This window comes from Microtus pennsylvanicus, chromosome 12, assembly GCF_037038515.1.
Source record: "Microtus pennsylvanicus isolate mMicPen1 chromosome 12, mMicPen1.hap1, whole genome shotgun sequence".
NCBI classification, from domain to species: Eukaryota; Metazoa; Chordata; class Mammalia; order Rodentia; family Cricetidae; genus Microtus; species Microtus pennsylvanicus.
Window position 1 is genome coordinate 45,428,034 of NC_134590.1, and position 20,657 is coordinate 45,448,690.

Here is a 20,657-nt window from a genome sequence, read left to right on the forward strand (position 1 = left end):
TGGGGAGAATCCAAACCGCACAGGTGTCACGTGTCGTTCTCTTAAACTCCACGCTGTTAACCTCTCTGACCTCAAAGGTCATTCCATGAAGAACAGCTTTAAGAAGTGCCAGCAACTTCCCCAAGGATCATCACACGGGGAGGAGCCAAGGACACCAGACAAGAGTTTATGTTTTTCTCCTTTCTCCTTTTTTGAGTTAATACCAGAAAAAGGTACATTCTAATTGATTACAAAGCTCAGGTATAAATTCCAGTGTTGGGCTGAACAGTCGTTTCTCCTCGGGCTCTGAATAAATCACCCAATCTGCTTCAGTTTCCTCTATTTTCAGCATTTCCATTTCTGTCATTAATTCTGCCTGCTTAGGACCCTGAAGTCACTGAGCCTGCTTGCGACTTAATTTGGGATGAGTCTGAAGCGGGAGGCATAAGCAATGCTGAAGCCCAAGGAAGAGGGAAGAAGGCTATCTACCAGAGTCATCCAGACACGGGGACAGTTCCTTCTTTGTGAGAACGGGGATTATTTTATTTTGGTCTGCCCTAGCAGGGCAGGTTACAGAATCTGCAGGAGTGGGCTGTATGTAATTCTGGTAAACATAGCAGAGGCCATGTAATGGAAGCGGTTTTAATTTTTCATTTTGCTTTGACTACAAGGAAATGGATTGGCTCTATAGTCACATAGATTATAGTACTACAAGATAATAGATACAGGATATCCATTCTGCTATTTTTGCTTTGCCTGATAGGAAGCTCTGAACTAAATACATTTTAGTTAAAAAATACTAAATATTAGCCCAGGATCCTGTTTCATTTATATTTTGCTTAGAACAAACTGCCTCCAAAATGAGTGGCTCAGAGCAAAAATGTGTTTCTTTATGTTTAGTGCTTCAACAGATTGACAAGTAGTTTGCCTGGGGACTTGGGTATTAGAGATGGTGTGTTCATTAACCCATTGGCACCTGAGCTGGGGTAGCTGGGCTGATGGGACACTGGCTGTGTGTCTCTCTTTCCCTCCATGTGGCTAGCTCGGGCTTTCTCACCGAGGGTGACAGTCACAGCAGCTCTCAATCCGTAGCTGGCATCTCCCAGAGGACAGGCTTCCCACTGCGTTACAAAGGTGCTGTAGTTCATGCATGACATCACCTTTGGAGATCAGTGGCATTTATACATCTTTGTCTATTTTCCAGGGTCTTGGGAATCGTGCATCTTCTTCTCTGAGTCTTTAGGAGAAGTTGGTGAGCGCACCCAAGCCATGTTTTCCTCTTGTCTAGGGCCTGTCAGTGTGCCATGTGCTTTGTATCCATGGCGCTACCTCACCTGCCTTCCCAGTACCATGTAAGTGAGCATGCCAGCCACTTTGTTCCTGGTCTTACAGACTGGGGGGTGGGGTTCGATGATGATTAGAGCCTAAACAAGGTAACCCAGCCAGGCAGTGGTCAGCGGGGCCTTGGAAAGGTGTGACTACCATGGCAACCCATGTTCCCCAGCAGCTGGTGAAGCAGTGACAGAGATCTGAGTCTGAAATCCAGGTGGGACCCCTCATCCCAAGCAGAGCCTGGCTGCCTCTTCACTCGTCCCTCACAGCCCGAGTCTGACACGCTGGTGGGAAAGCCTTGAATAAAACTGCGTTGGGTGAAACTGGGGTGCTGCTTGGTGGTGGTACGCCTGCTGCGCACACGCAGCACCCAGAGCTCAACCCCCAGGACCACAGTGATGTCACTAGCTAATAAATAAGCAAGTGTCAGGATTCAAACTAGCTCTGCCACCTTTCATCTGTGGGCCTAGGACTTTGATGTACCTTAATTTCCTCATCTGTGAAATAAGATTGATGGTTCTGACGGTGCCTGCTTCAGGGGCTTCTCGTGGGGTTGCGGTGACTGAGCCTAGCAAAGGGATGTTTGATAAGAACACGGAAGACTCGCCTTTGTGGGAAGAAGTAGAGAAAGCAGCCACCAAGAGGACCCGGAGCTTGTTAGCACCTTCTTCGATGTTCATGATTGGATGTGGAACTTATTAACCAGTGTCTGTCTAGCGGTTATTGTCACTGCTTCTGTTGTTGTTGCTGCTGCTGCTGTTTTTTGTTTTGTTTTGTTTTTCTGGCTTGATGCAGAACATTCTCAACAAATCGGAAGCCCCAAATCCATGCTAATGGCTGATGGAGGACTGTAGGGTCAGTTATGAAACACAGCTGTGACTTATAGGCACATCCTGCGTTCCCAGGGCCTCTTGGGTACACTCAATCTCTCCTTGATGATTTAACTGATACTTTGTCTCCTGGGTGCAGACCACTTTCCCCTTTAACTCTGTCTCAACAGCACCTGTGTGTTCCTGCTCACTCTCTCTTCACTGAAATCCTCTTTTTTTCAACTTACTCCCCCAAAGATGCCCCTATGCCTACACACAGACCCTTGGCTTCCTGTATCCTGGGTACCTTCCCCAGATGCTGGTGTGGCTGTGCTCTCTCTGAGCCTGCAGTGCCTCCATCTTATCCCAAGTTCCCATGAGGGTGGCTGAAGAATCGGAAAACATGTTTGCCGGGGGCGGGAGGTATGATGAGGGTATGGGCACCTGCATCTGCCTGCCTAGGGATCCTGCCTGGGCACGTTCAGTCCACAAAACTCTTTGATGCTCCAAGAAGGCCAGAGAAGGTGTCTCCCCTTAGCCCATCTGTACTCTGCCCAGACACCTCTTGCGCAGTCCAGAAAACTGCTGTTGTGAGCTGTTGATGGCGCAGGTGCTCCTGACCCAGGAAAGGCTTGGCTAAAGGAAGCTGCCTGTTTCTCCCAGCTCCGGGCGAGGGAAGAATTGAGCTGAACGCGCACCTATGCAGAAGGGCAAAGAGCCAAAAATAACTAGGAGCAACGACATTTCATTTGACAGGCCCAGAAATAGAGCTCATTCCGGAGCACACCAGAGATCCAGCCAGAACGATTCCGAGACATTCGGCAACCCCTAGAAACAACCAGGACAGCAGCCCTTCAGTCCCTCCTCGTTGCTCTTCTCACAGAGGTAGGGAGGAAAGGGAAATGGGGAAAAAGCAAACAAAGGAGAGAAGGAGTCAGTGAATGGCTAGGCTCTGCGGCCTCAGGAAGCACCGGCTGATCATAGCACAGGGTTCAGAAGATGGTGCTGAGGATGAGGCGATAGCAAGGTGATCTGATGTGGTGATCTAAGGACAGAACACGCAGGGAATGGTAAGAAGTGTGGCATCTGAAACAAGGAATGTGGGGGAGACACTCTAGGAATCAGCAGAGAGTGGAAACATCAAATAGGAAAAGAGACCTGCAGGGTATAGCTGGACCCCAGAGGTCCATGGCAGAGAGGAAAAGCCATGGTTTCCCTCCTGGGATGGGACCCTGGCTGATGACAAACTTCTCTTCTCTGTTGATGGGAAAGACAAATGGTGCCGTTCATCCAACACCCTTTGAATAAACAAAACTGCAGGAAAGAGAAGGGGTCCACGTGTGGAAGCAGACTGGGAGATTACATGATTGCAAGAGGGGAAGAGGCAGGGAGGGAAGGAGAATGGGGAGGAAAAGCAAGCAAACGAGAAGGACACAGTGAATGGCCAGCACATAAGGCGTGTGGCAGGCAGACAGCAGTGCTCAGGAGACATGCCCTGTTTCCAACACCTTCTGTTTTATTTAGGAGAATAAGCTACCAGCCAAGCGCAGTCTTAGAGCGAAGTGGCCAGTGGATACAAGAGAACTGACCAACTGTCATTTGAACTGAGCGGGGAGAATGTGTGCTGGCTCCAACCCAACACGAGCTGGAGTCCCTGGGAAGGAGGGAGCCCCAGTGGAGAAAATGATTCCACTTTCTGGACGTCCAAGATCTGGACACAGCTGTAGAGCATTTTCTTAGTGATTGATGGGGGAGGGCACAGCCCACTTGGGGTGGGGCCACCCCTGGGCTGGTGGCCATGGGTTCTATAAGAAAGTAAGCCAAACAAGTCATGTGGAGCGAGCCAATAAGCAGCATCCCTCCATGGCCTCTACATCATCTCCTGCCTCCAGGTTCCTGGTCTATTTGTGTTTCTGCCCTGACTTCCTTTGATAATGAAGTGCAAGCCAAATAAGCCTTTCCTCCTCAAGTTACATTGGTCATGGTATTTCATCACAACAATAGTAACACGAATTAGGACAGAGGCTTCTTAGAGTCAGTATGCCAAGTATGCCCTTTGCCTGGGGCATGGTTTCCAAGTGCCTATATGGATTATGCCAGGCCAGAGGTGAGTTCCTACAATTCCTACATAGTCAAGTAGTGAGTTCTTCACAAATTACATTTCGTCTAAAGATCTATCTATCTATCTATCTATCTATCTATCTATCTATCTATCTATCATCTATCTATCTTTCTATTTAACTGTCTGTCATCTATCTATGTGGTGTGTGTGTGTGTGTGTGTGTGCAATATACATGTGTGCTCACCTATGTGTGCAGGTGTGGAGGCCAGGAGTCAACATGGGACATCTTTGATTACTTCTCCATCTTACTTCTTTTGAGACATGGGCGGTCATTCAGTGAACCTGGAGCTCCCTGTCTTAGCTAGACTGGCTGGCCAGCACAGTCCAAAGACCCTCCTGTGTCTGTTCCCCACTGGTCGGGTACAGCCTGGCTTTCCTGTGGGTGCTGTGGTTCTAAGCTCAGGTCCTCATGTTCACCCGTGGAGCTGGAGCCGTCTCCCCACTCCAGGACTCTCTATTGTGAACTGAGATGATCTGTTATTACAGTGTTGGATGCTTCCCAATTAAAACAGATTTTTACTACATTTATCTATTTATTGGGGGGGGGCATGCGTCATCATATGTGTGCAAAAGTCAGAGGACGGTTAGGAATTTGTTCTCTTCTTCCTCCGTGTAGGTCCTGGGGAGTGCACTCGGGTTGGCAGGCTTGGTCTTACGTTTTCTATCCTGGGCTTTAGTTCTTGCTCCTCTTGCCTCAGTTTCCCAAGTGCTAACTTGACAGGCATGCACTGACTTCCCTCTCCACCTCCCCAGTTCTTTGATTCATATAAAAAGCCTTGTCCTTTTGATAAAATGATGTTGACAGAATACAACGTATTTTAGATCTTTTTCTAAATATCTTTCTTCATCACGCTTCCAGCTGGCCAATCACATTCCCTAAGATTTTGCTGATCTGAAAGTGCCTCAGAGTTTGAGAACAACTGGGTGAGGGGTAGTCCCTGCAGATCCCAGAGATGAGCAGGGTTTTTTCAAAGTGGGACTATCTTCTTACTCCTCAGGGTTCTAGATCTTGGCTTCCTCTCCCACGAGGTCACTTAAACTCCCTTGACTGCCGTAGTCTCTGTCGGGGTTGGGTATGGATTTGCTCTTCTCTCCCTGTCTCCTTAATGGGGAGATGATAAACTATCTCACACTGAGGAAGGCACAAGGGAGGCCAGATTCAAACAGTCTCCTCCTGGGGGCCTTTGGGTTTTAGTGGAGTATAAAAATTTAATCCAAACCAGTGAATTCTGATGATGGAATTTCAAGTCCTTCCGCAAGGCAATGGGGAAAATACATTTGTTTCCAAACAAAGGGCTTTCTTCTGAACGTCACACCCTTCAAATAATCTACTAGAACAGAGGCAAGGGTAAAACAGAGGCAAGAGATTGTGTCTTCTGGACCAAAAGGTCACTGTGAGACTTCCTGACCTTTCTCCGCCCCTTTCCAATACAGTAGTCATCAGGCAAACCATTCTCATTCCCTGGGCAACAAAGTCACTAAGTGATATTTTAGGTGAGCAAAGTGACCAAACTGTGTTTAGGTCAGTTCTCCGAAGCATGTCCATTGCCCCTGATGAAAATGGAAGGTTCTGCCCACCTCTGAATTCCTAAAAAGTGGGCTCATACTCAGAAGACAAAGGAACGCACAGCTGGATACTGAGGGCTACACCAAGAGCCGCCCAGCTCCAGTGGGGCACCTCTGCGTGGACTGCACTTGGGGAAATGCAGCTGCTTGAAGTTCACAAAGCTTTGGAAAATGTGCCCCTAACGGCGAGCCACATGGGAGACTATTCAGTTCCCTAAGGATAGGAGTCTGGGCCCACGAGGAAGGACAGAAACTCTGGAGGAATGCCCGGGAAGACAGGTGGACACCCACAGACTCCGTCTTGCCTCTGACACCCCCTTCTCTTACACAAGCCAACATTTCCCCATGCACATATATTAGCAGTGCCATGTGGTGGCCCCTGCCTGCAGTCCCTGCCTTCAGGAGGCTGAGGCTGGAGGATCTCAAGCTCCAGGCCAGTGTGGGTACATAGAATCATGACCTTGTCTCAAAAAAGAAGAGAGAGAGAGAGAGGCAGAAAAAAAATTCTGTGGAGTATTTTTTTTCTTTTGATGGAAAAAATACAGATGGGATCTGGGACAAAGCCACCCCATCTTTTGTTCCCTTGGACACTAAATGGAATAAATAGTTTCCTGCATCACAGAGAATTTTAAAGTGCTTTGTTTCTGTGGAAGTGGGACAGGGATCCTGGCAACATCTGTCAAAGCTCCCAAGTGCTTCATTGTGCTTGCAGCTGGCTGGGCAGGCGGAGTCCTGCCTGTAAGCCCATGGCTAGGAAAGGGAGGCCTCCCTGATCAGGCACTGTCACCCACCTGGAAACTCATGCACCAGGAGACTTCTCAACCCTATCCAAGACCTGCTGAGACAGATCTCAGGGCCACTTCACCATCTAGCTGCTTTGCTCTCCGGGTACCTTTGATGGAACTAACATCTGAGAGCCTTCCAGCTGTGATTGGGGTGTCAGGGGCCTTACACCGGCCCACAAACTCAGGTGACTTAAGAAACAAAAAACGAACAAGGGAGACCTGACTATCTGCTGATATCCCCAGCCAGCGTGGCCAGGGCCAGGATAACCAACTCTGGGCTTCTTATCCTCACTCTTGCCCAACCTCACAAGCCTGGCCAACAGTAGTGACAGCTCCTCAGGGAAGGGGCAGTGTTCTGTGGCTTCCAATCAATAAATACTTCCCATCCACACAAATCCACACCAATGCCAAAGGGGCAAACTTTCCAAGATGGGTTAACTATCTCACAGCACTAGCTGTTGTCTCCCCGCGCCCAATATTTTCTCAGCAGCAAGACAGCCAAGCAGTTCCCTGAACTACAAGGTACACCATGCCCTCAGCTGCTTGCCTTGTCCCCAGGCCCGTCTCACCTATGACTAGCTACAGAATCCGGGTCTACTAACAGTCCCACTCTGCCTCCACAAAGTCTAGGATGTGTCCTGATTAAAAAAAAAAAAGCTGTTTGTGCACTTCAAGGGCCTCACTCCCTTTCATACTGGACTTGAGTACGATTGGACTGGCCTAATTAATTCGTTTTCTTCTCGGTCCAAGTGGAAGCTGGAGCTCGAGGATGCAAATCAAATACAAACCCGCTCTGGGCGCCAATACTCCGGACAATTAAAACAAAGAGCGCCGTGGCAGCGGCGGCGGCACCGCGCAAAACCCTGAGGAAACATCCAGAACGTGTCGCCAATCAGGGGGCAGGGTGGGGCACAGCCTGGGCTCTAAACAGCAAGCAAGAAAGCGGTCCCAAGCCCTGCAGGTGGACAGGTGGAGGTTGGCAGGGGTCAAGATCCATCCCAAAGGTTTAGAAGCCAAGCGGTTGTGTGGCCCAACTATAAGGAAGCACCTTCAGCCCCCACCCTGAGGGAATGGCGCCCCGGCTACAACCCCACACACACACCCCGGGGCCCCCAAGCTACCAAGCAAACCCCACTGCTCAGTGCCCGGGCGCGAAGTGAGAATGAGCGGCATGCAGCAGGGTGGGCACGGGCGGGAGATACCGGAGGGAGAGATGGTTAAGGAGGGGAGTTAGGGAGAAAGGACGCGAAGGAAAGGGAGAAAGTGGGGAGAAGAGGGGGTGGGGGGATCGTGGACTGCAAGGGCGCGGAAGGGGAGGAGGAGGAAGCAAGAGAATGGGATGGGGGCGGCCGAGAGCCCAGCTAACCAGGCGGCGAACAGCGGCGCCGGTGGGAGGGGGGGCGGGACCACGCGGTCCCCACCTGCGTGGGCGCCCACGGCCCCTAGGGGTGGACGCCGGGGGCTGGAAGGGAGCGACCGGGGAGGCGGGCTGGGCAGAGAGGCCGAGGGAGGGAGGGGACCGTACTGCGAGCGGGGAGGAGCCGGCGCTCGGCTGGGGCTGCAGGGGTGGCGGCGGGAGCGGCAGTGGTGGCGGCGGCGGGTCCGGTGGCGGCGGCAGGTGGCCCCGCGCGCGGCGGGCCGCCGGCCGGGGGCGGGCGGGAAGGTGGCGCCTCGGGCGGGGGCCGGTCCCTGCACCAGGTGACCTGTTCCGGCCCGGATCCGGGCGGCCTCGCCAGGCAGTGGCGCGACGCGGGGCTTTGGTGGCCACGGCGGCGGCAGCAGCAGCAGCAGCCCCCGCCGCCCGCGCTTGGTCCCCGGGCCTCAGCCATGGTCCCCCCGAGCGGCGGTGTCCCCCCGGGCCTCGGTGGCCGCCCTGCAGGCGCGCTGCTCCTTCTCTGCTACCTGGTGAGCACCGGACCCTACTCGGGTCCTTCCTTCTGCCCGGGCCCTGGGGACAGGCGGGTGGGGTGGCCGCGGACCCCAACAGCAGGAGGTGGGCACGACAACTCGAGTTTTCTCTCTTCCTTGTCAATGCGCCCCGGGCGCTCCCAGCAGCTGGGATAAGTACCCGGGTGCGCGGACTGGACTTGCCGGCTACTCTCATTGGAGTCCATTCCCCTTCCTCACGACCTCGCTGAAGACCAGAGCCAGGTTCCCCTCAGTGACACTGGACCCTCCCTATCTTATATTCGTCTCCAGCCCCTCGGATCGTAACTCCCCACCCTGTCCCCACCCATGTTTGGCTTTTCATTCACCTTCTTGAAGCTTCCTTCCTTCTTGTCCCCAACTTCTTCTTCTCCCCTGCCACCCACCCCATCTCTCCTTTGACTTTTTCACTGGGTCCTCCCGACCCGGACGGTTCTGTGCCACCGCACCTTGCGTTTCCAGAGGCTCTTCAACTCCTTGGTCACTCCAGCCAAGTAGCAGCTGCCGGAACAAAATCTACTTCTTTGTACCACGCTTACCGCCAGAGTGGTGACTTTAGCTGCGTCTTGAAACGTTGTCATTTCAGAGCTGCGTTTGGCTTATGCACGTCAGTTTGCAGTTTGTACATTACTTGCCTTCTGTTAGACTTACGAACTAGATGGCACTAACCTATTTTAAATACTAGAGTAGTTGATACCCAGATATTTCCCAGCTCTTTGGATGACTCCCTTTCTCCCATTTGTTCCTGAGTTCTGAGCAGTAGTATATTTACAGAAGGCTACACCCTTGCTGCCCAGCCTACCTTATGTTCCAGGATCCTGCCGAAAGCTTGGGTTATCTCACCGTATATTACTGTAAATAAATGAAAAGGAAAATGCTGAATCATGAAACTGATGTAATAGGAAATTCACAGAATGCTTTAAAAAAACGAGCAATGCCCTTGTCCAGAACCCCGTTCCATGTGGCAGCCGGCAGTGTGTGGAGTCTGGTCTTCTCGAAAGCTCAACTGCTTAGAGATGCTGACAGGAACTGGAATTTGGGTTTGAGGAAATTTGTCACCTAACCCCAGTTTGCTGTTCTTTTAAATACTCTTTGATTCCTGGTGTCTCATCTTTTGAATCAAGACAGTGTAAAAATGATAATAGTGTCTGTGCCCCTCTACCTGTTGAGCAATGCTTGCTTATCCGTGTGTTCTAGAATTTGCCAATACCAATTTTCGTGGTTGGGCTTACTTCCTATTTTTATAAGAAGTTGCCAGGTAATGGGAATGATTTTCTTTTTTGCCCGAGGGATGTTATTATTTAATATTTATGCCATAGGGTTACAGTACACAGACTCATAAATAAAGCTGCCATGACAAATGACAGGGTTTTCATTTAAACAGATGATCCTGCATACAGGGCACTGCTGGTTAGCGTGGAAACAGAATTTATGTAGTTGAGCAGTTCATGAAAGATGTCCATGCAGGTAATCTGGAAAGTTCCACGTGTGAATCTCAAGGCCTTGCCGGGGGCGGGGATGGCTTTTTTTTTTTGTCAGCTGATGAAATCAGAGTAACAAGTGTAAAACCCAATGCCTAATGTGGTAGAGACAGAAGGTGGATCAAGTATAGATGTTCTATGCTCACCAAGGGGGGGTTAGAGGAACAGACCCAAAAGGGAACAGGATAGGGGAGTCAGCAGGAGCCACAAAAGGAAGTGGTGAGGTAGAACTGTCCCTTGGGGAGCAGAGCGTGGATGAATGACTTGGTAGTTGTTGAAGGGGTGGTTATGAGGACACGATGGGGAGGAGGGCAACCGTCACTATCCCTGCTTCCTTCTGGGGGACTTATAACATCCTGCTAACAGACGTGAGTGAGCAAGAGAGCCGTGCAGCACTGAGTGAGAGGGGTTTGCCCACCTGAGTGAGCCAAAGCTAGGATCCAGAGGAGGCCTCAGTGCTTCCTTAGGAGGGCCCAGCAGTATGCTGATGGTTGTACTCTCCCAGGGTGGACTACCTGAGATGTTTGCCAAAGGTGGAGCCTCTAGATCTTGGAGGAGCTTTGGGGTGTGAACTGGGGGAAATGTAAACATCTCTCTCTCTCTCTCTCTCTCTCTCTCTCTCTCTCTCTCTCTCTCTCTCTCTCACACACACACACACACACACACACACGGAGGGAGGGAGGGAGGGAGGGAGGGAGAGAGGGAGGGGGGAGGGAGGGAGGGAGAGAGGGAGGAGACCGGGAAGCAATGAAGATGCGATATCATGTGGGTTCTCCTGGAGTGCTTCCTGGAGGAGCTGACTGGTTGGGAGCTAGAGGCAGGCAGGTGGAGCAGAATGTCTAGCCAGGAGATGGTGAAAGCCATTCCAGAATTGAGAAGCCCTAACAGCTTCCATTGTGCTAACTCATGTGTGGTCACTGCCTAGTATTAATCTCAGAAATACCCTTTGTAAGGCAGGAGCTGTGAGCATCTCCGCTCTGAGGACAGAGCAGCCTCAGAGAGGTTAGCAAGCTGCTGCAGGCCACACAGACAACCTGAGAGGAAGCTCAAGCGCCTCCTCTCCAGAGCCCTCGCTTTGACCTACGCTAGCCCGTTGGCTTCTGGATGGTGCTTCTTATGGCCCATTCCCCTCTTGCATAAATGTACAGTCCATTAGCAGAGCTCCAGCAATTAGCAGCTATGGTCTGCTGTCCAGGATGTGAGGTCATGTCTCAAGTAACCTAAAATACACGGAGCAGGAAGGACAGACCACAGAATAGAAGCAGGATATTAAAGAGGAAGAAAAAAAAAAGTAAACTCAGAAACTATTTGCCATTGGTAAGGGTGAGGCAAAAACGGAGGTGCAGCCTCTGAGCGTGTATCATTGTGTCCCAAGCAGATGGTGACCAAGCAGTAGGCTGCACTTACAGTGCTAAATCACGGATGCCTTGGGGGTCGTTCCTATTTTATAGCAGCCTGCCCACAGGCTGGGATGCAAGCAGCTTGGTGAACACTCCCTTCCGGGGAGCCTGTCCCCTGGAGTCGGGGTTCTGAGGAAAGGCACCTCCCTTCTTCATCAGCTGGGACAAAGTCACAGGAGTGCTGTGGCTGTAGCTAGGATACTGCCAGAGCATAAATAATTGTGATGAGGCCTGAAAGAAAAGTCATGAAGCCATGTCAGGCAGATTTCTGAAAAAAACGGTGTCTGGTTCCAGTGACTACCAGAAAATCCTGAGGTCACCGAAGGGCAAGATGCAGACAGCCTCCAGGGAGAGTGAGGGCCTCCAAAGCATAAGGATGTATTGCTTCTGCTGAAGTCACTGCTACAGAGAAGTCCCCTCACAGGGGGCTATGCCCCACAGAATGACCTCTTGCTGTGTCCATACACCGTCAATGCTTCCCCTCCTCACCTTACCTTGCCATGTCCTTGAACTTGCCCTGTCTCTCTGAACTCTAGTCTCAAATGAATAATTTTTTTCCCCTTAAGTGAGAAAGTAAATCTCACTGTAGGCAATATTGATGTCAGCTGTATAGCTGAAGTATTCAGCATGGACATTTGGGCTTGTCAGACAACTAGGGCCAACAGAATAAAGGGACATTAGCATCACAGATAGATGGAGAGATCGTTAGCAGGCGGCGGCTATGATAGTCTTGTACCGGAACCCCCGTAAGTACGTACATCCCATCCATTACCCATCTAGGAATATTCATTATCCTTTCACGTTGTGCAGCACAGGATATAAAAAGTTTAAGATAAAAAAATGTCAGGGACCATCAGCTTGGGGAACTGTGGTTATGGATATTTTAAATTCAGAGGTAACCTTCAAATATCAGATCATTGTCTTGACTCTCCCATGCTTTTGCCCCCTGCTTTCCCTGGCTGCCAACAGTGCAGAAGCCATAGGAAATGTGTAAGAGAAGAAATAAAGAACCCAAGCAATTCTCTGCGATGATGGATAGACTGAGCAAACCATAAATAGCCCAGAGTGAATTCAGTTACTCTGTCTACTGGCTTGTCCTGTCCCTCGGAGGGAGGAACTGAAGGAAGAGGTTGAGGAATTGCTGACGAGCTTCTGCCTTGCCAGCTCCTGCCTCCTGTCCTTCCTGGAGAATGGCTTACTCATGCTGACGTGTACACCCAGGCCCACTGTGTGACAGACTATCTCGTCCCCCCAAGATTGACCAGAGGAAGACTTGGTCTTTCCCACTTGTAAGATGAGATACAGAGGATTCCAGTTCTCCTGACCTTACGTCGAAGGGTAGAGACAGGAAGTCAAGTGAACTGAGGGTGTCATTTGGAGTGTTTCTGGAAGGCAAGAGACACGAGGCTAGGAAGTGAGTGAGAAAAGAAAAGGAAAAGATTAACTGCACCTGCCACAGTAGTCAGCACACAGTAGGCCCCAGGGAAGCAAAACGAACCCTGTTTGTCCTTACAGGGTCTGAGTCAGAATGGAAGAGCAGGCTAACCAGTATTAGGGTTTCTCTTACACAAGTAGAAATATTGATCGTTGTTGGGATGGAGCATCTCTGGCCGGCTCTGTCTGGGAATGGATAACGCTTGACGGGAAATGTCTCCCCAGACAGATCTTGATGGTGAAGGCCATGTTGACATCATTGCCCGTTCTGTGTAATGGCATGCTTTGTGGAGAGCAAGAGAATTTTTTGCTTATTTAGTCAGCAGAAATTGGACAAAATGGGACTTTAAAGCCAATACTTGCTTTTTTGACCTATGAAAGTTTGATCGAGGCAGTTTGGAAAGAAAGAGTTCTGAGCCAAGGACTTCTTAGGTGATGGATGGATTGAGCGGGCAGGCACGAGAAAAACAGACGTGATTATTGTTTGCATATCTGATCTGCTCCCACACACGGGTAAGTGTAAATGAACTTCCTGTGGTGAGAGTGAATGATTTTAGATTTCCCCATCCCTGTTCGTTCCTTCGATACCTAGTGGACCATGTAGAGAAGAAAGCCAGTTTCCCAGCTCTGTGGAACAGGGCTATTTGAACAGAGCAACTCCTTATTGATTTGCTTAAAGGAATCAAATGCACTCATCCTAAAAGAAATTTAGCCCATGTGGACAGTTTTGTTTCTTTGCCCAGAAGATATATGGACTCATCTGTCCTTGATGCCCAGGCTGAATCAATGAGTTCAGGTTTCAAACCAGTTCCGGCCAGTTCCGACCGGTTCTGACTGGTTTAAACTGGTCTGGACCGGTTCCAACTGGTTTGAACTGGCTCAGACTGGTTCAGACCGGCCTAAATCGGTTCAGACCGGTTCCAACCGGTTTAAACCAGTTTGAGCCAGTTCCGAACGGTTCAGACCAGCTCAGACCACTTCCGGCCGGATCAGACCTGTTCAAACAGGTTCAGACCAGTTCTGACAGGCTTAAATCCGTTCAGACCAGTTCAAACCGGCTCAGACTGGTCCTGACCAGCTCAGACCGTTTTGAACCGGCTCGGACTGGCTCAGACCAGTTGAAACTGGCTCAGACCGGTTTAAACCAGTTCTGACTGGTTCAAGCTGGTCCTGACCAGTTCAGACCAGTTACAACTGGTTTAAACTGGTTTGGACCTGTTCCGACCTGCTCAGATCGGCTTAAACCGGTTCAGACCGGTCCGGACCAGTTCAAACTGGTCGAAACCGGCTCAGACCTGTTTTGACTGGTTCCGACCGGTTTAGACTGTTTTAAACCTGTTCAAGCCGGCTCAGAAGTTCAAACTGGCTCAAGCCGGTTCTGACCTGTTCAAACTGGGTTCACCTGGTTCTGACTGGTTCCGGCCAGTTCAAACTGGTTCAGACAGGTTTAAACCGGTTCTGATTGGTTCAAATCAGTTCTGACTGGTTCAGACCAGTTCAAACCAGTTCCGACCATTGTTTCTTGCTAAGAAGAGAGGACCTCTATTCACAGAGAAGCCTGACATCTCACAGAAACCTGAAATCACCATACTTATGTAAAGTCTCTTTAAGTATATTGCTCAGAAACCTAAGTCTATGAGCCTATCTATAAATAATATTAAACTTATAATTATTTATGTGTGAAATAGCTTGTACACTTTTAAGTCTACTGAGCATGGGGCTTAGGAAATGTTTTGACAATGCTTTGATACAGAAATTAAATATTTTACTTAAAATTAAGTATTTTGCAATGAAATTGTTATCAAATATCTATTATCAGATTGTTGAAATTAATATTTTCTTGGTACTTTATAGAGATGCTTCCTGACTAGCAGAATAACAGCCTGTAAGAAATGAGTTCCTTTGGAGGGGGCACCTGAAACATGAAGGTTCCTATCTCACAAATGGTATTATACCTTTTTAGAAGGGTTTCATATTGGGGCTCAAAAGATGGTTCAGCAGTTAAGATCACTGGATGCTACTCTAGAGGACATTATTTCAGTTCCCTGCATCCACATGGCAGTCCACAGCAGTTTGTTCCTCCAGTTCCAGGGAACCTGGTGTTTCTCTTCTGGCCTCCATGAGCACCAGGCACATGTATGTCTGTAGTGCAGACATATGTGTACAGGCTGTACACAGCCTTGACCACTTCAGTCCCCAGACTTCATTTTCACAGCTCCTATCATGAACACACATCAACTATCTATTTCATTCTCTAAAAATGTTACAGTACACAATTACAAAGGCAAAAAGGTTTCTGTTTTCTGACCGTGCATGGCATTCTCAAATCTGACTTTGACTGGGGCTCCCGCCTGCCAGAACCCGTTATCTGAGGACTCTGGAGTCTCTTCCAAGCCCCGAGTGTGCAGAACGGTTCTTTAGCTTCTGGAGTGGAACATTGGTATGGTCGCTTACACAGCATGATATGAAGGGGCCAGGAGTGCCCTTTTCCCACCTTGAATGCCTTGCTTAGAGCCACAGAGCATTTGAGCTGTGTGTGGTTTTGCCTCTTGTTTTTCTCTTTTCTTTTACGGCATCATCCCACAAGGCTGGAACCCAAGCGTGGGGATGTGGTTCTATCATATTATATTAATCTGGATGAACGCACCAGAGGAACCAGGATCCAGCATGAATGAGGTGGCGGGGGGGGGGGGATTTCTTAATTCAAGAAGTAAGTTTTAAATTTTTCTGGAGGCATGGGAAAGTTCCAGGTCATAGAGCCGTTGTCTGAAAGGTCAGGAGGGGTGAGTGAGCTGTGAGAGTCTACCCCAAATGGTCCAGCTGATGGCACTTCCGCGACCTCTCAGGTTCCTTCTGCTGGCAATGCTGATGTCAGGAGCTCTGCAGAGGAGACCAAGAAGGCTGAGTGAGGGGTGGGCTGGCAATATTACTTATGGGAGAACATGGGACAGCAAGGAAGGACAGTTTGGATCAGATATTTTGGTGTCTAGGTACCTGCCAGGGCCGTGAAGTTGTAGCAGGAGATTGACCACCAAAACACCTGGCAGGTGCTCTTTCCCACCTGCTTTTTTTTTTTTCAGGAAACACACAATTCCTACTGTATGCCAAGGTCTCTTTTAGAATCTGGAGTTGTAACAAGGATGTAACTCTGGCTTAGGAGTTTCTGGACTAGGGAAAGTGCAGGCAGGTTTTTTAGTTTATGTTAATGCGCCCTGGCACAGGAAAATACCTATGAAGCCTGGACACGTGTCAGGCCTGAAGCTGGAACTCTTCAAGTTAATTGCCTTATTTTCCTGGCAGGAAGCAGCTGACAACCACACACATGACTTGAGCCAGGAAATCAGCTTTGGCTTAATCAATATTTAGAGTGTGATGTGTTACTAATCGGTGTTAGTTTTGTACATAGCAGAGGTAGGCACAGCTCATGGCAGAGCAGCTGCCCTCTGGGTCTTCTCCAGCCCGGAAGAGGCCAGCTTCCTTCACTGCAGAGATGTCCCAATGACGGAGATCCTCAGGGTTCTCAGAGGACGTGGGCCAATGCTCCGCACGTGACACATAGGGTGATTTTTGGATCCTCTCTGGGGCTAGCATACCCCCATACTATACTATAACATACTATATTACAGAAAGGGCCTCATCCTAAAGTCCGTCTTACACACCAACTGCCACCGCCCTTCTCCCTATTCTCAAATAAGCTATCTCTCTGCACAGCCTAGCATCAGGGTCAGATCCAATTTGATTCTTTTCTGAAAGAAGCCATAGCAGGATGTCAACACCTCTCACCTGGGAGCCTTAAAAAATACATAGTCAAGCTTCATTGGGTCATCGTGCCAAGTTGAGTCTTTCCATCCCTTCTCTCCCATAGCAACTCCATTCAGGGCTCAGCTTCTATCACTCAGAGCTTCAGAACTCTGTCTAGGAAGAAAGCTTGGTGTTGTAGAGCAGTGGCTGACAAACCACAGGCCAACCCAGCCAGCATGCCTGTTTGTGAGCAAAAGTAGTGTGGGACAGCAATTTCCTTCGGTTATATGCATCCTGTTGGCTCCTTTCCTGCCACAGTGAACGCATGTGACCCAAGGTGAGTCAATCTTCATATCCCATGGCCTTCAAGTCCCTGGGATTGGACCAATCAAGGGTCAAAACTGTTTGAGAAACAATTGCACCTGTACTGGACATGTACAAGTATTGTTGTTGTTATTTTCTGAAACAGTATAATACAGCAAATATGCACAAAGCATTTATACAGTTTAGACATAAATCACTTAGAGACCATTTGCAATATACAGCAAGAGAGTAGGGAAGATGGCTTGACATCCAGAACACATGTAAAAACAAGTTGAGTATTGACCAGGCATGGTAGTACATACCTTTAATTCCAACACTCAGGAGGCAAAGACAGGCAGCTCTCTCTGAGTTCAAGACTAGCCTGGTCTTAATGAGTTCAAGGCTAGCCTGGTCTACATAATGAGTTCAAGACTAGCCTAATCTTAATGAGTTCAAGGCTAGCCAGGGTGACATATTTAGACTTTACCTCTAAAACCTATAAATGACCAAACAAAGCCAAATGTATATGATGGGGTGTATTTTTATTCCTAGTCCTGGGGAAGTGGAGACAGGAGGATACCAGGGACTTGTTGGCCAGCTGGCTGAGCTTGTTTTGCAAGTTCCAAGCCAACGAGAGATCCTGTCCCAGAAAAACAAAACAAACAACACCAACAACAAACCCAACATTCCTCACCCACAGCAAAACAAAAAAAACACAACCAAACAAACAAAACTAAGGTGATTGGTGCTTGTGGAACAATAGCTAAGGTTGTCCTCTGGCCATCGTGTCCATATGCGTGGACACACAGCTGCATGCATGTGCCCCTGTACACACAGATGAGGATCTGTTCGTCACAGTTACCCTGTCCTGTGTAAGGTCCCTGAGCATCACATTATTGGGGACTGGGAACCAGTGCCTCTCAGAAACTGAGGGATGACTGGTTTATATCATGTGGTCATTTTTTTTTAATAGAAAAAGCCAAATGATCTCCAATCTAGAATAGCACCATCTGTAGACAATTCCAGCCACATCTATAATTTTATGTTTAGTAGTCACCACATTGGAAAAAGTAAACAAGAACAGGTATGATTCATTTTGATATATTTTATTTAATTTCTTATATCCAAGTATTATAATTTTCACATGCAACCAGTGTAAAATCATTAATAAAACCCTTCACAGCCTTTTGTTAAATAACGAGGCTTTGAAATTCGGGGTCTGTTTTGTTCTTCCAGCCTGTCACAGTGGCTGTCCTGCCTCTCATGCTGGAGAACATATGTCTAGGATCTGCATCCTTTTTTGTTTGCTTTTGCTGACACAAGACTTAGAACCAGATGAAAATACATTCATCTGCGTGTGAATATCGAGACATTTTCTTTGAAACGGAATTTGGAAGGAAAGCCCCGGAGAGGTGGAGGGTAAGGTGTGACTCCACCTCCCTCAGCCACAGTGTGACGAGTGTAACACTCTAGGCAAACCGTGGCACGCTGCCCTTATTAATGCAGAAAAGTGTGACGAGCGCATTTTCAAGCAATCAGATGTAAAATAATGAACTGGGTTATTAGGAACCACACTTTTCAGGGGGAATCAAATGGCTTTCAGCCCACATTTCTGTTTAAAAGAGAGGTCTCTGCTTTTAATGTTGAAAAAAATGTGCTAGGAAAAAAATAGCAAGAAAACAGGACCTGGTGAGTTTTTCAGAGAAGCATGGAAAGACTGGGATTGGGAGTCATTCTTTGGAAGAGAACACGCTATGGTGTGCACTGTACCAAGGCAGGCTCCGGACACTGGGCCTTGTCTGGCCTCATGAAGTGAACAGCTCCTTGCACGGATGTCCCTGGGGAAATATCTGGGGCATCACTCGAGCATAAGATGCGATGTCCACCTGTCTGCTGTTCTTCTGACCTAGTTCCATGGGCACCAAGGACTGTTGGTAGAGCACATGTTCTGATTGGTCTTAATAAATAAAAACCCAAAGTCAGATATTAGGGGGTGACAGCTGAGAGATCAGAGAGGCAGTGGAACCATCCACTAAAGAGATCTTTCACCTCTACCAATGCTCAGATTGAAGGAGCAATCCTGTCTCTACTAATCCTCAGACTGCATCCTCAGACTGCATCTGAGTTCCTGTCTCTTCCTGCCTTATATTTCTTTCTCTGCTCAGTCATACCCCTTCCTATCTCCACCTCCCTAGTACTGGGATTAAAGGTGTGACTCACCGTCTCCCGGCTCTGTTTCTCTTTTGTACCAGATCAGTTTTGTGTAGCCCAGGGTGGCTTTGAGCTCACAAAGATTTATTTACCTCTGTCTCCTAAGAGTTGAGATTAAAGATGTGTGCCACCACTGCCTGGCCTCTATGGCTGACTAGTGGCTTAGCTCTGCCCTCTGATCTTAAGGCGAGCTTTATTTGTTAGATTACAAACAAAATATCACTGCAGTTGGCTCTTGGGAAATTCTTTTGGGTGTTAAATGAATGCATCCTTCCTGTGAACCAACACTGGATCATCTATTTGTGCAAAAGGAAGAGGTTGCAGCCCAGAGTTCGCAGGCTACGGTGGATCTGTCTTTCCATGATGTGACTTGAGGTGGGCATTGTGTTGGTGGGTGGGTGGGGGTGAAGAAAGAGCCAGGTTCCTGGCTGGACTCTGCTAGCCCACTCTAGTGGGGCGATGTGAGATACAGTAGTGTGCTTGCTGTCTCATCCTCTGCACAGTGAAGGACAGGACCAGCCATCTCCAAGGGCTCACAGTGAAGGACAGGACCAGCCATCTCCAAGGGCTCACAGTGAAGGACAGGACCAGCCATCACCAAGGGCTCACAGTGAAGGACAGGACCAGCCATCTCCAAGGGCTCACAGTGAAGGACAGGACCAGCCATCACCAAGGGCTCACAGTGAAGGACAGGACCAGCCATCACCAAGGGCTCACAGTGAAGGACAGGACCAGCCATCTCCAAGGGTTCACAATGAAGGACAGGACCAGCCATCACCAAGGGCTCACAGTGAAGAACAGGACCAGCCATCTCCAAGGGCTCACAGTGAAGGACAGGACCAGCCATCACCAAGGGCTCACAGTGAAGGACAGGACCAGCCCTCACCAAGGGCTCACAGTGAAGGACAGGACCAGCCCTCACCAAGGGCTCACAGTGAAGGACAGGACCAGCCCTCACCAAGGGCTCACAGTGAAGGACAGGACCAGCCATCACCAAGGGCTCTCCTGCTCCACTTCCAGCTACAAGATTATTTTTATGGGTGTTTTCTCCCTGTAATTTAGCCATAGTAAGTAGTGCAGGAAACAAGCCTCTCCCAGAGGGGTTGGGCAGTTTGAACTGTCCTCACTCCTTCCAGATTTCTTCCCCCAGGTTTCCCATGATGAACACGAAGGAACGGCCAGCCCTTCCTTTCCCTTTCGGCCATTTGTGGACCCTCACTAAGAATGCAAAAGCTAATGAGATAGCATCTCTCTCTCTCTCTCTCTCTCTCTCTCTCTCTCTCCTGGCCACTTCGTCCTTCCATGTTCCATGGGAGAAGCTGATGCTATGTGTATTCTAGTGATTCTGTTTTTACACCATGTATGGGTTTGTGCGCTCTGTAACCCACTTTATGAACCCACTTAAAAATGTCAAGAGCAACCAGAGTTCCAAACCCGAAGTACCCTTCAGAGACAATCCCCTCCTCTGTGTGTGAAGATCTTGAGTCTCTTCATGGCTACGGAGAGCTCCAGGGTTGGAGGTACTTCGTTTACATAAACAGTGGACATCTACACCTTTTCTCTTCCGC

At 49.0% G+C, this 20,657-nt stretch overlaps 1 protein-coding gene across 1 annotated transcript in view; it reads left to right on the forward strand.

Moving 5' to 3' along the window:
* Positions 1–8,130: 8,130 nt before the first annotated feature.
* Sel1l3 (SEL1L family member 3) overlaps positions 8,131–20,657 on the forward strand; it is a 110,150-nt gene continuing 97,623 nt past the window's right edge. The window contains exon 1 of the mRNA XM_075943538.1: positions 8,131–8,498. Coding sequence (XP_075799653.1) covers positions 8,421–8,498 — 78 coding nt within the window. The 5' untranslated portion in view covers positions 8,131–8,420. The remainder of the gene's footprint in view (positions 8,499–20,657) is intronic.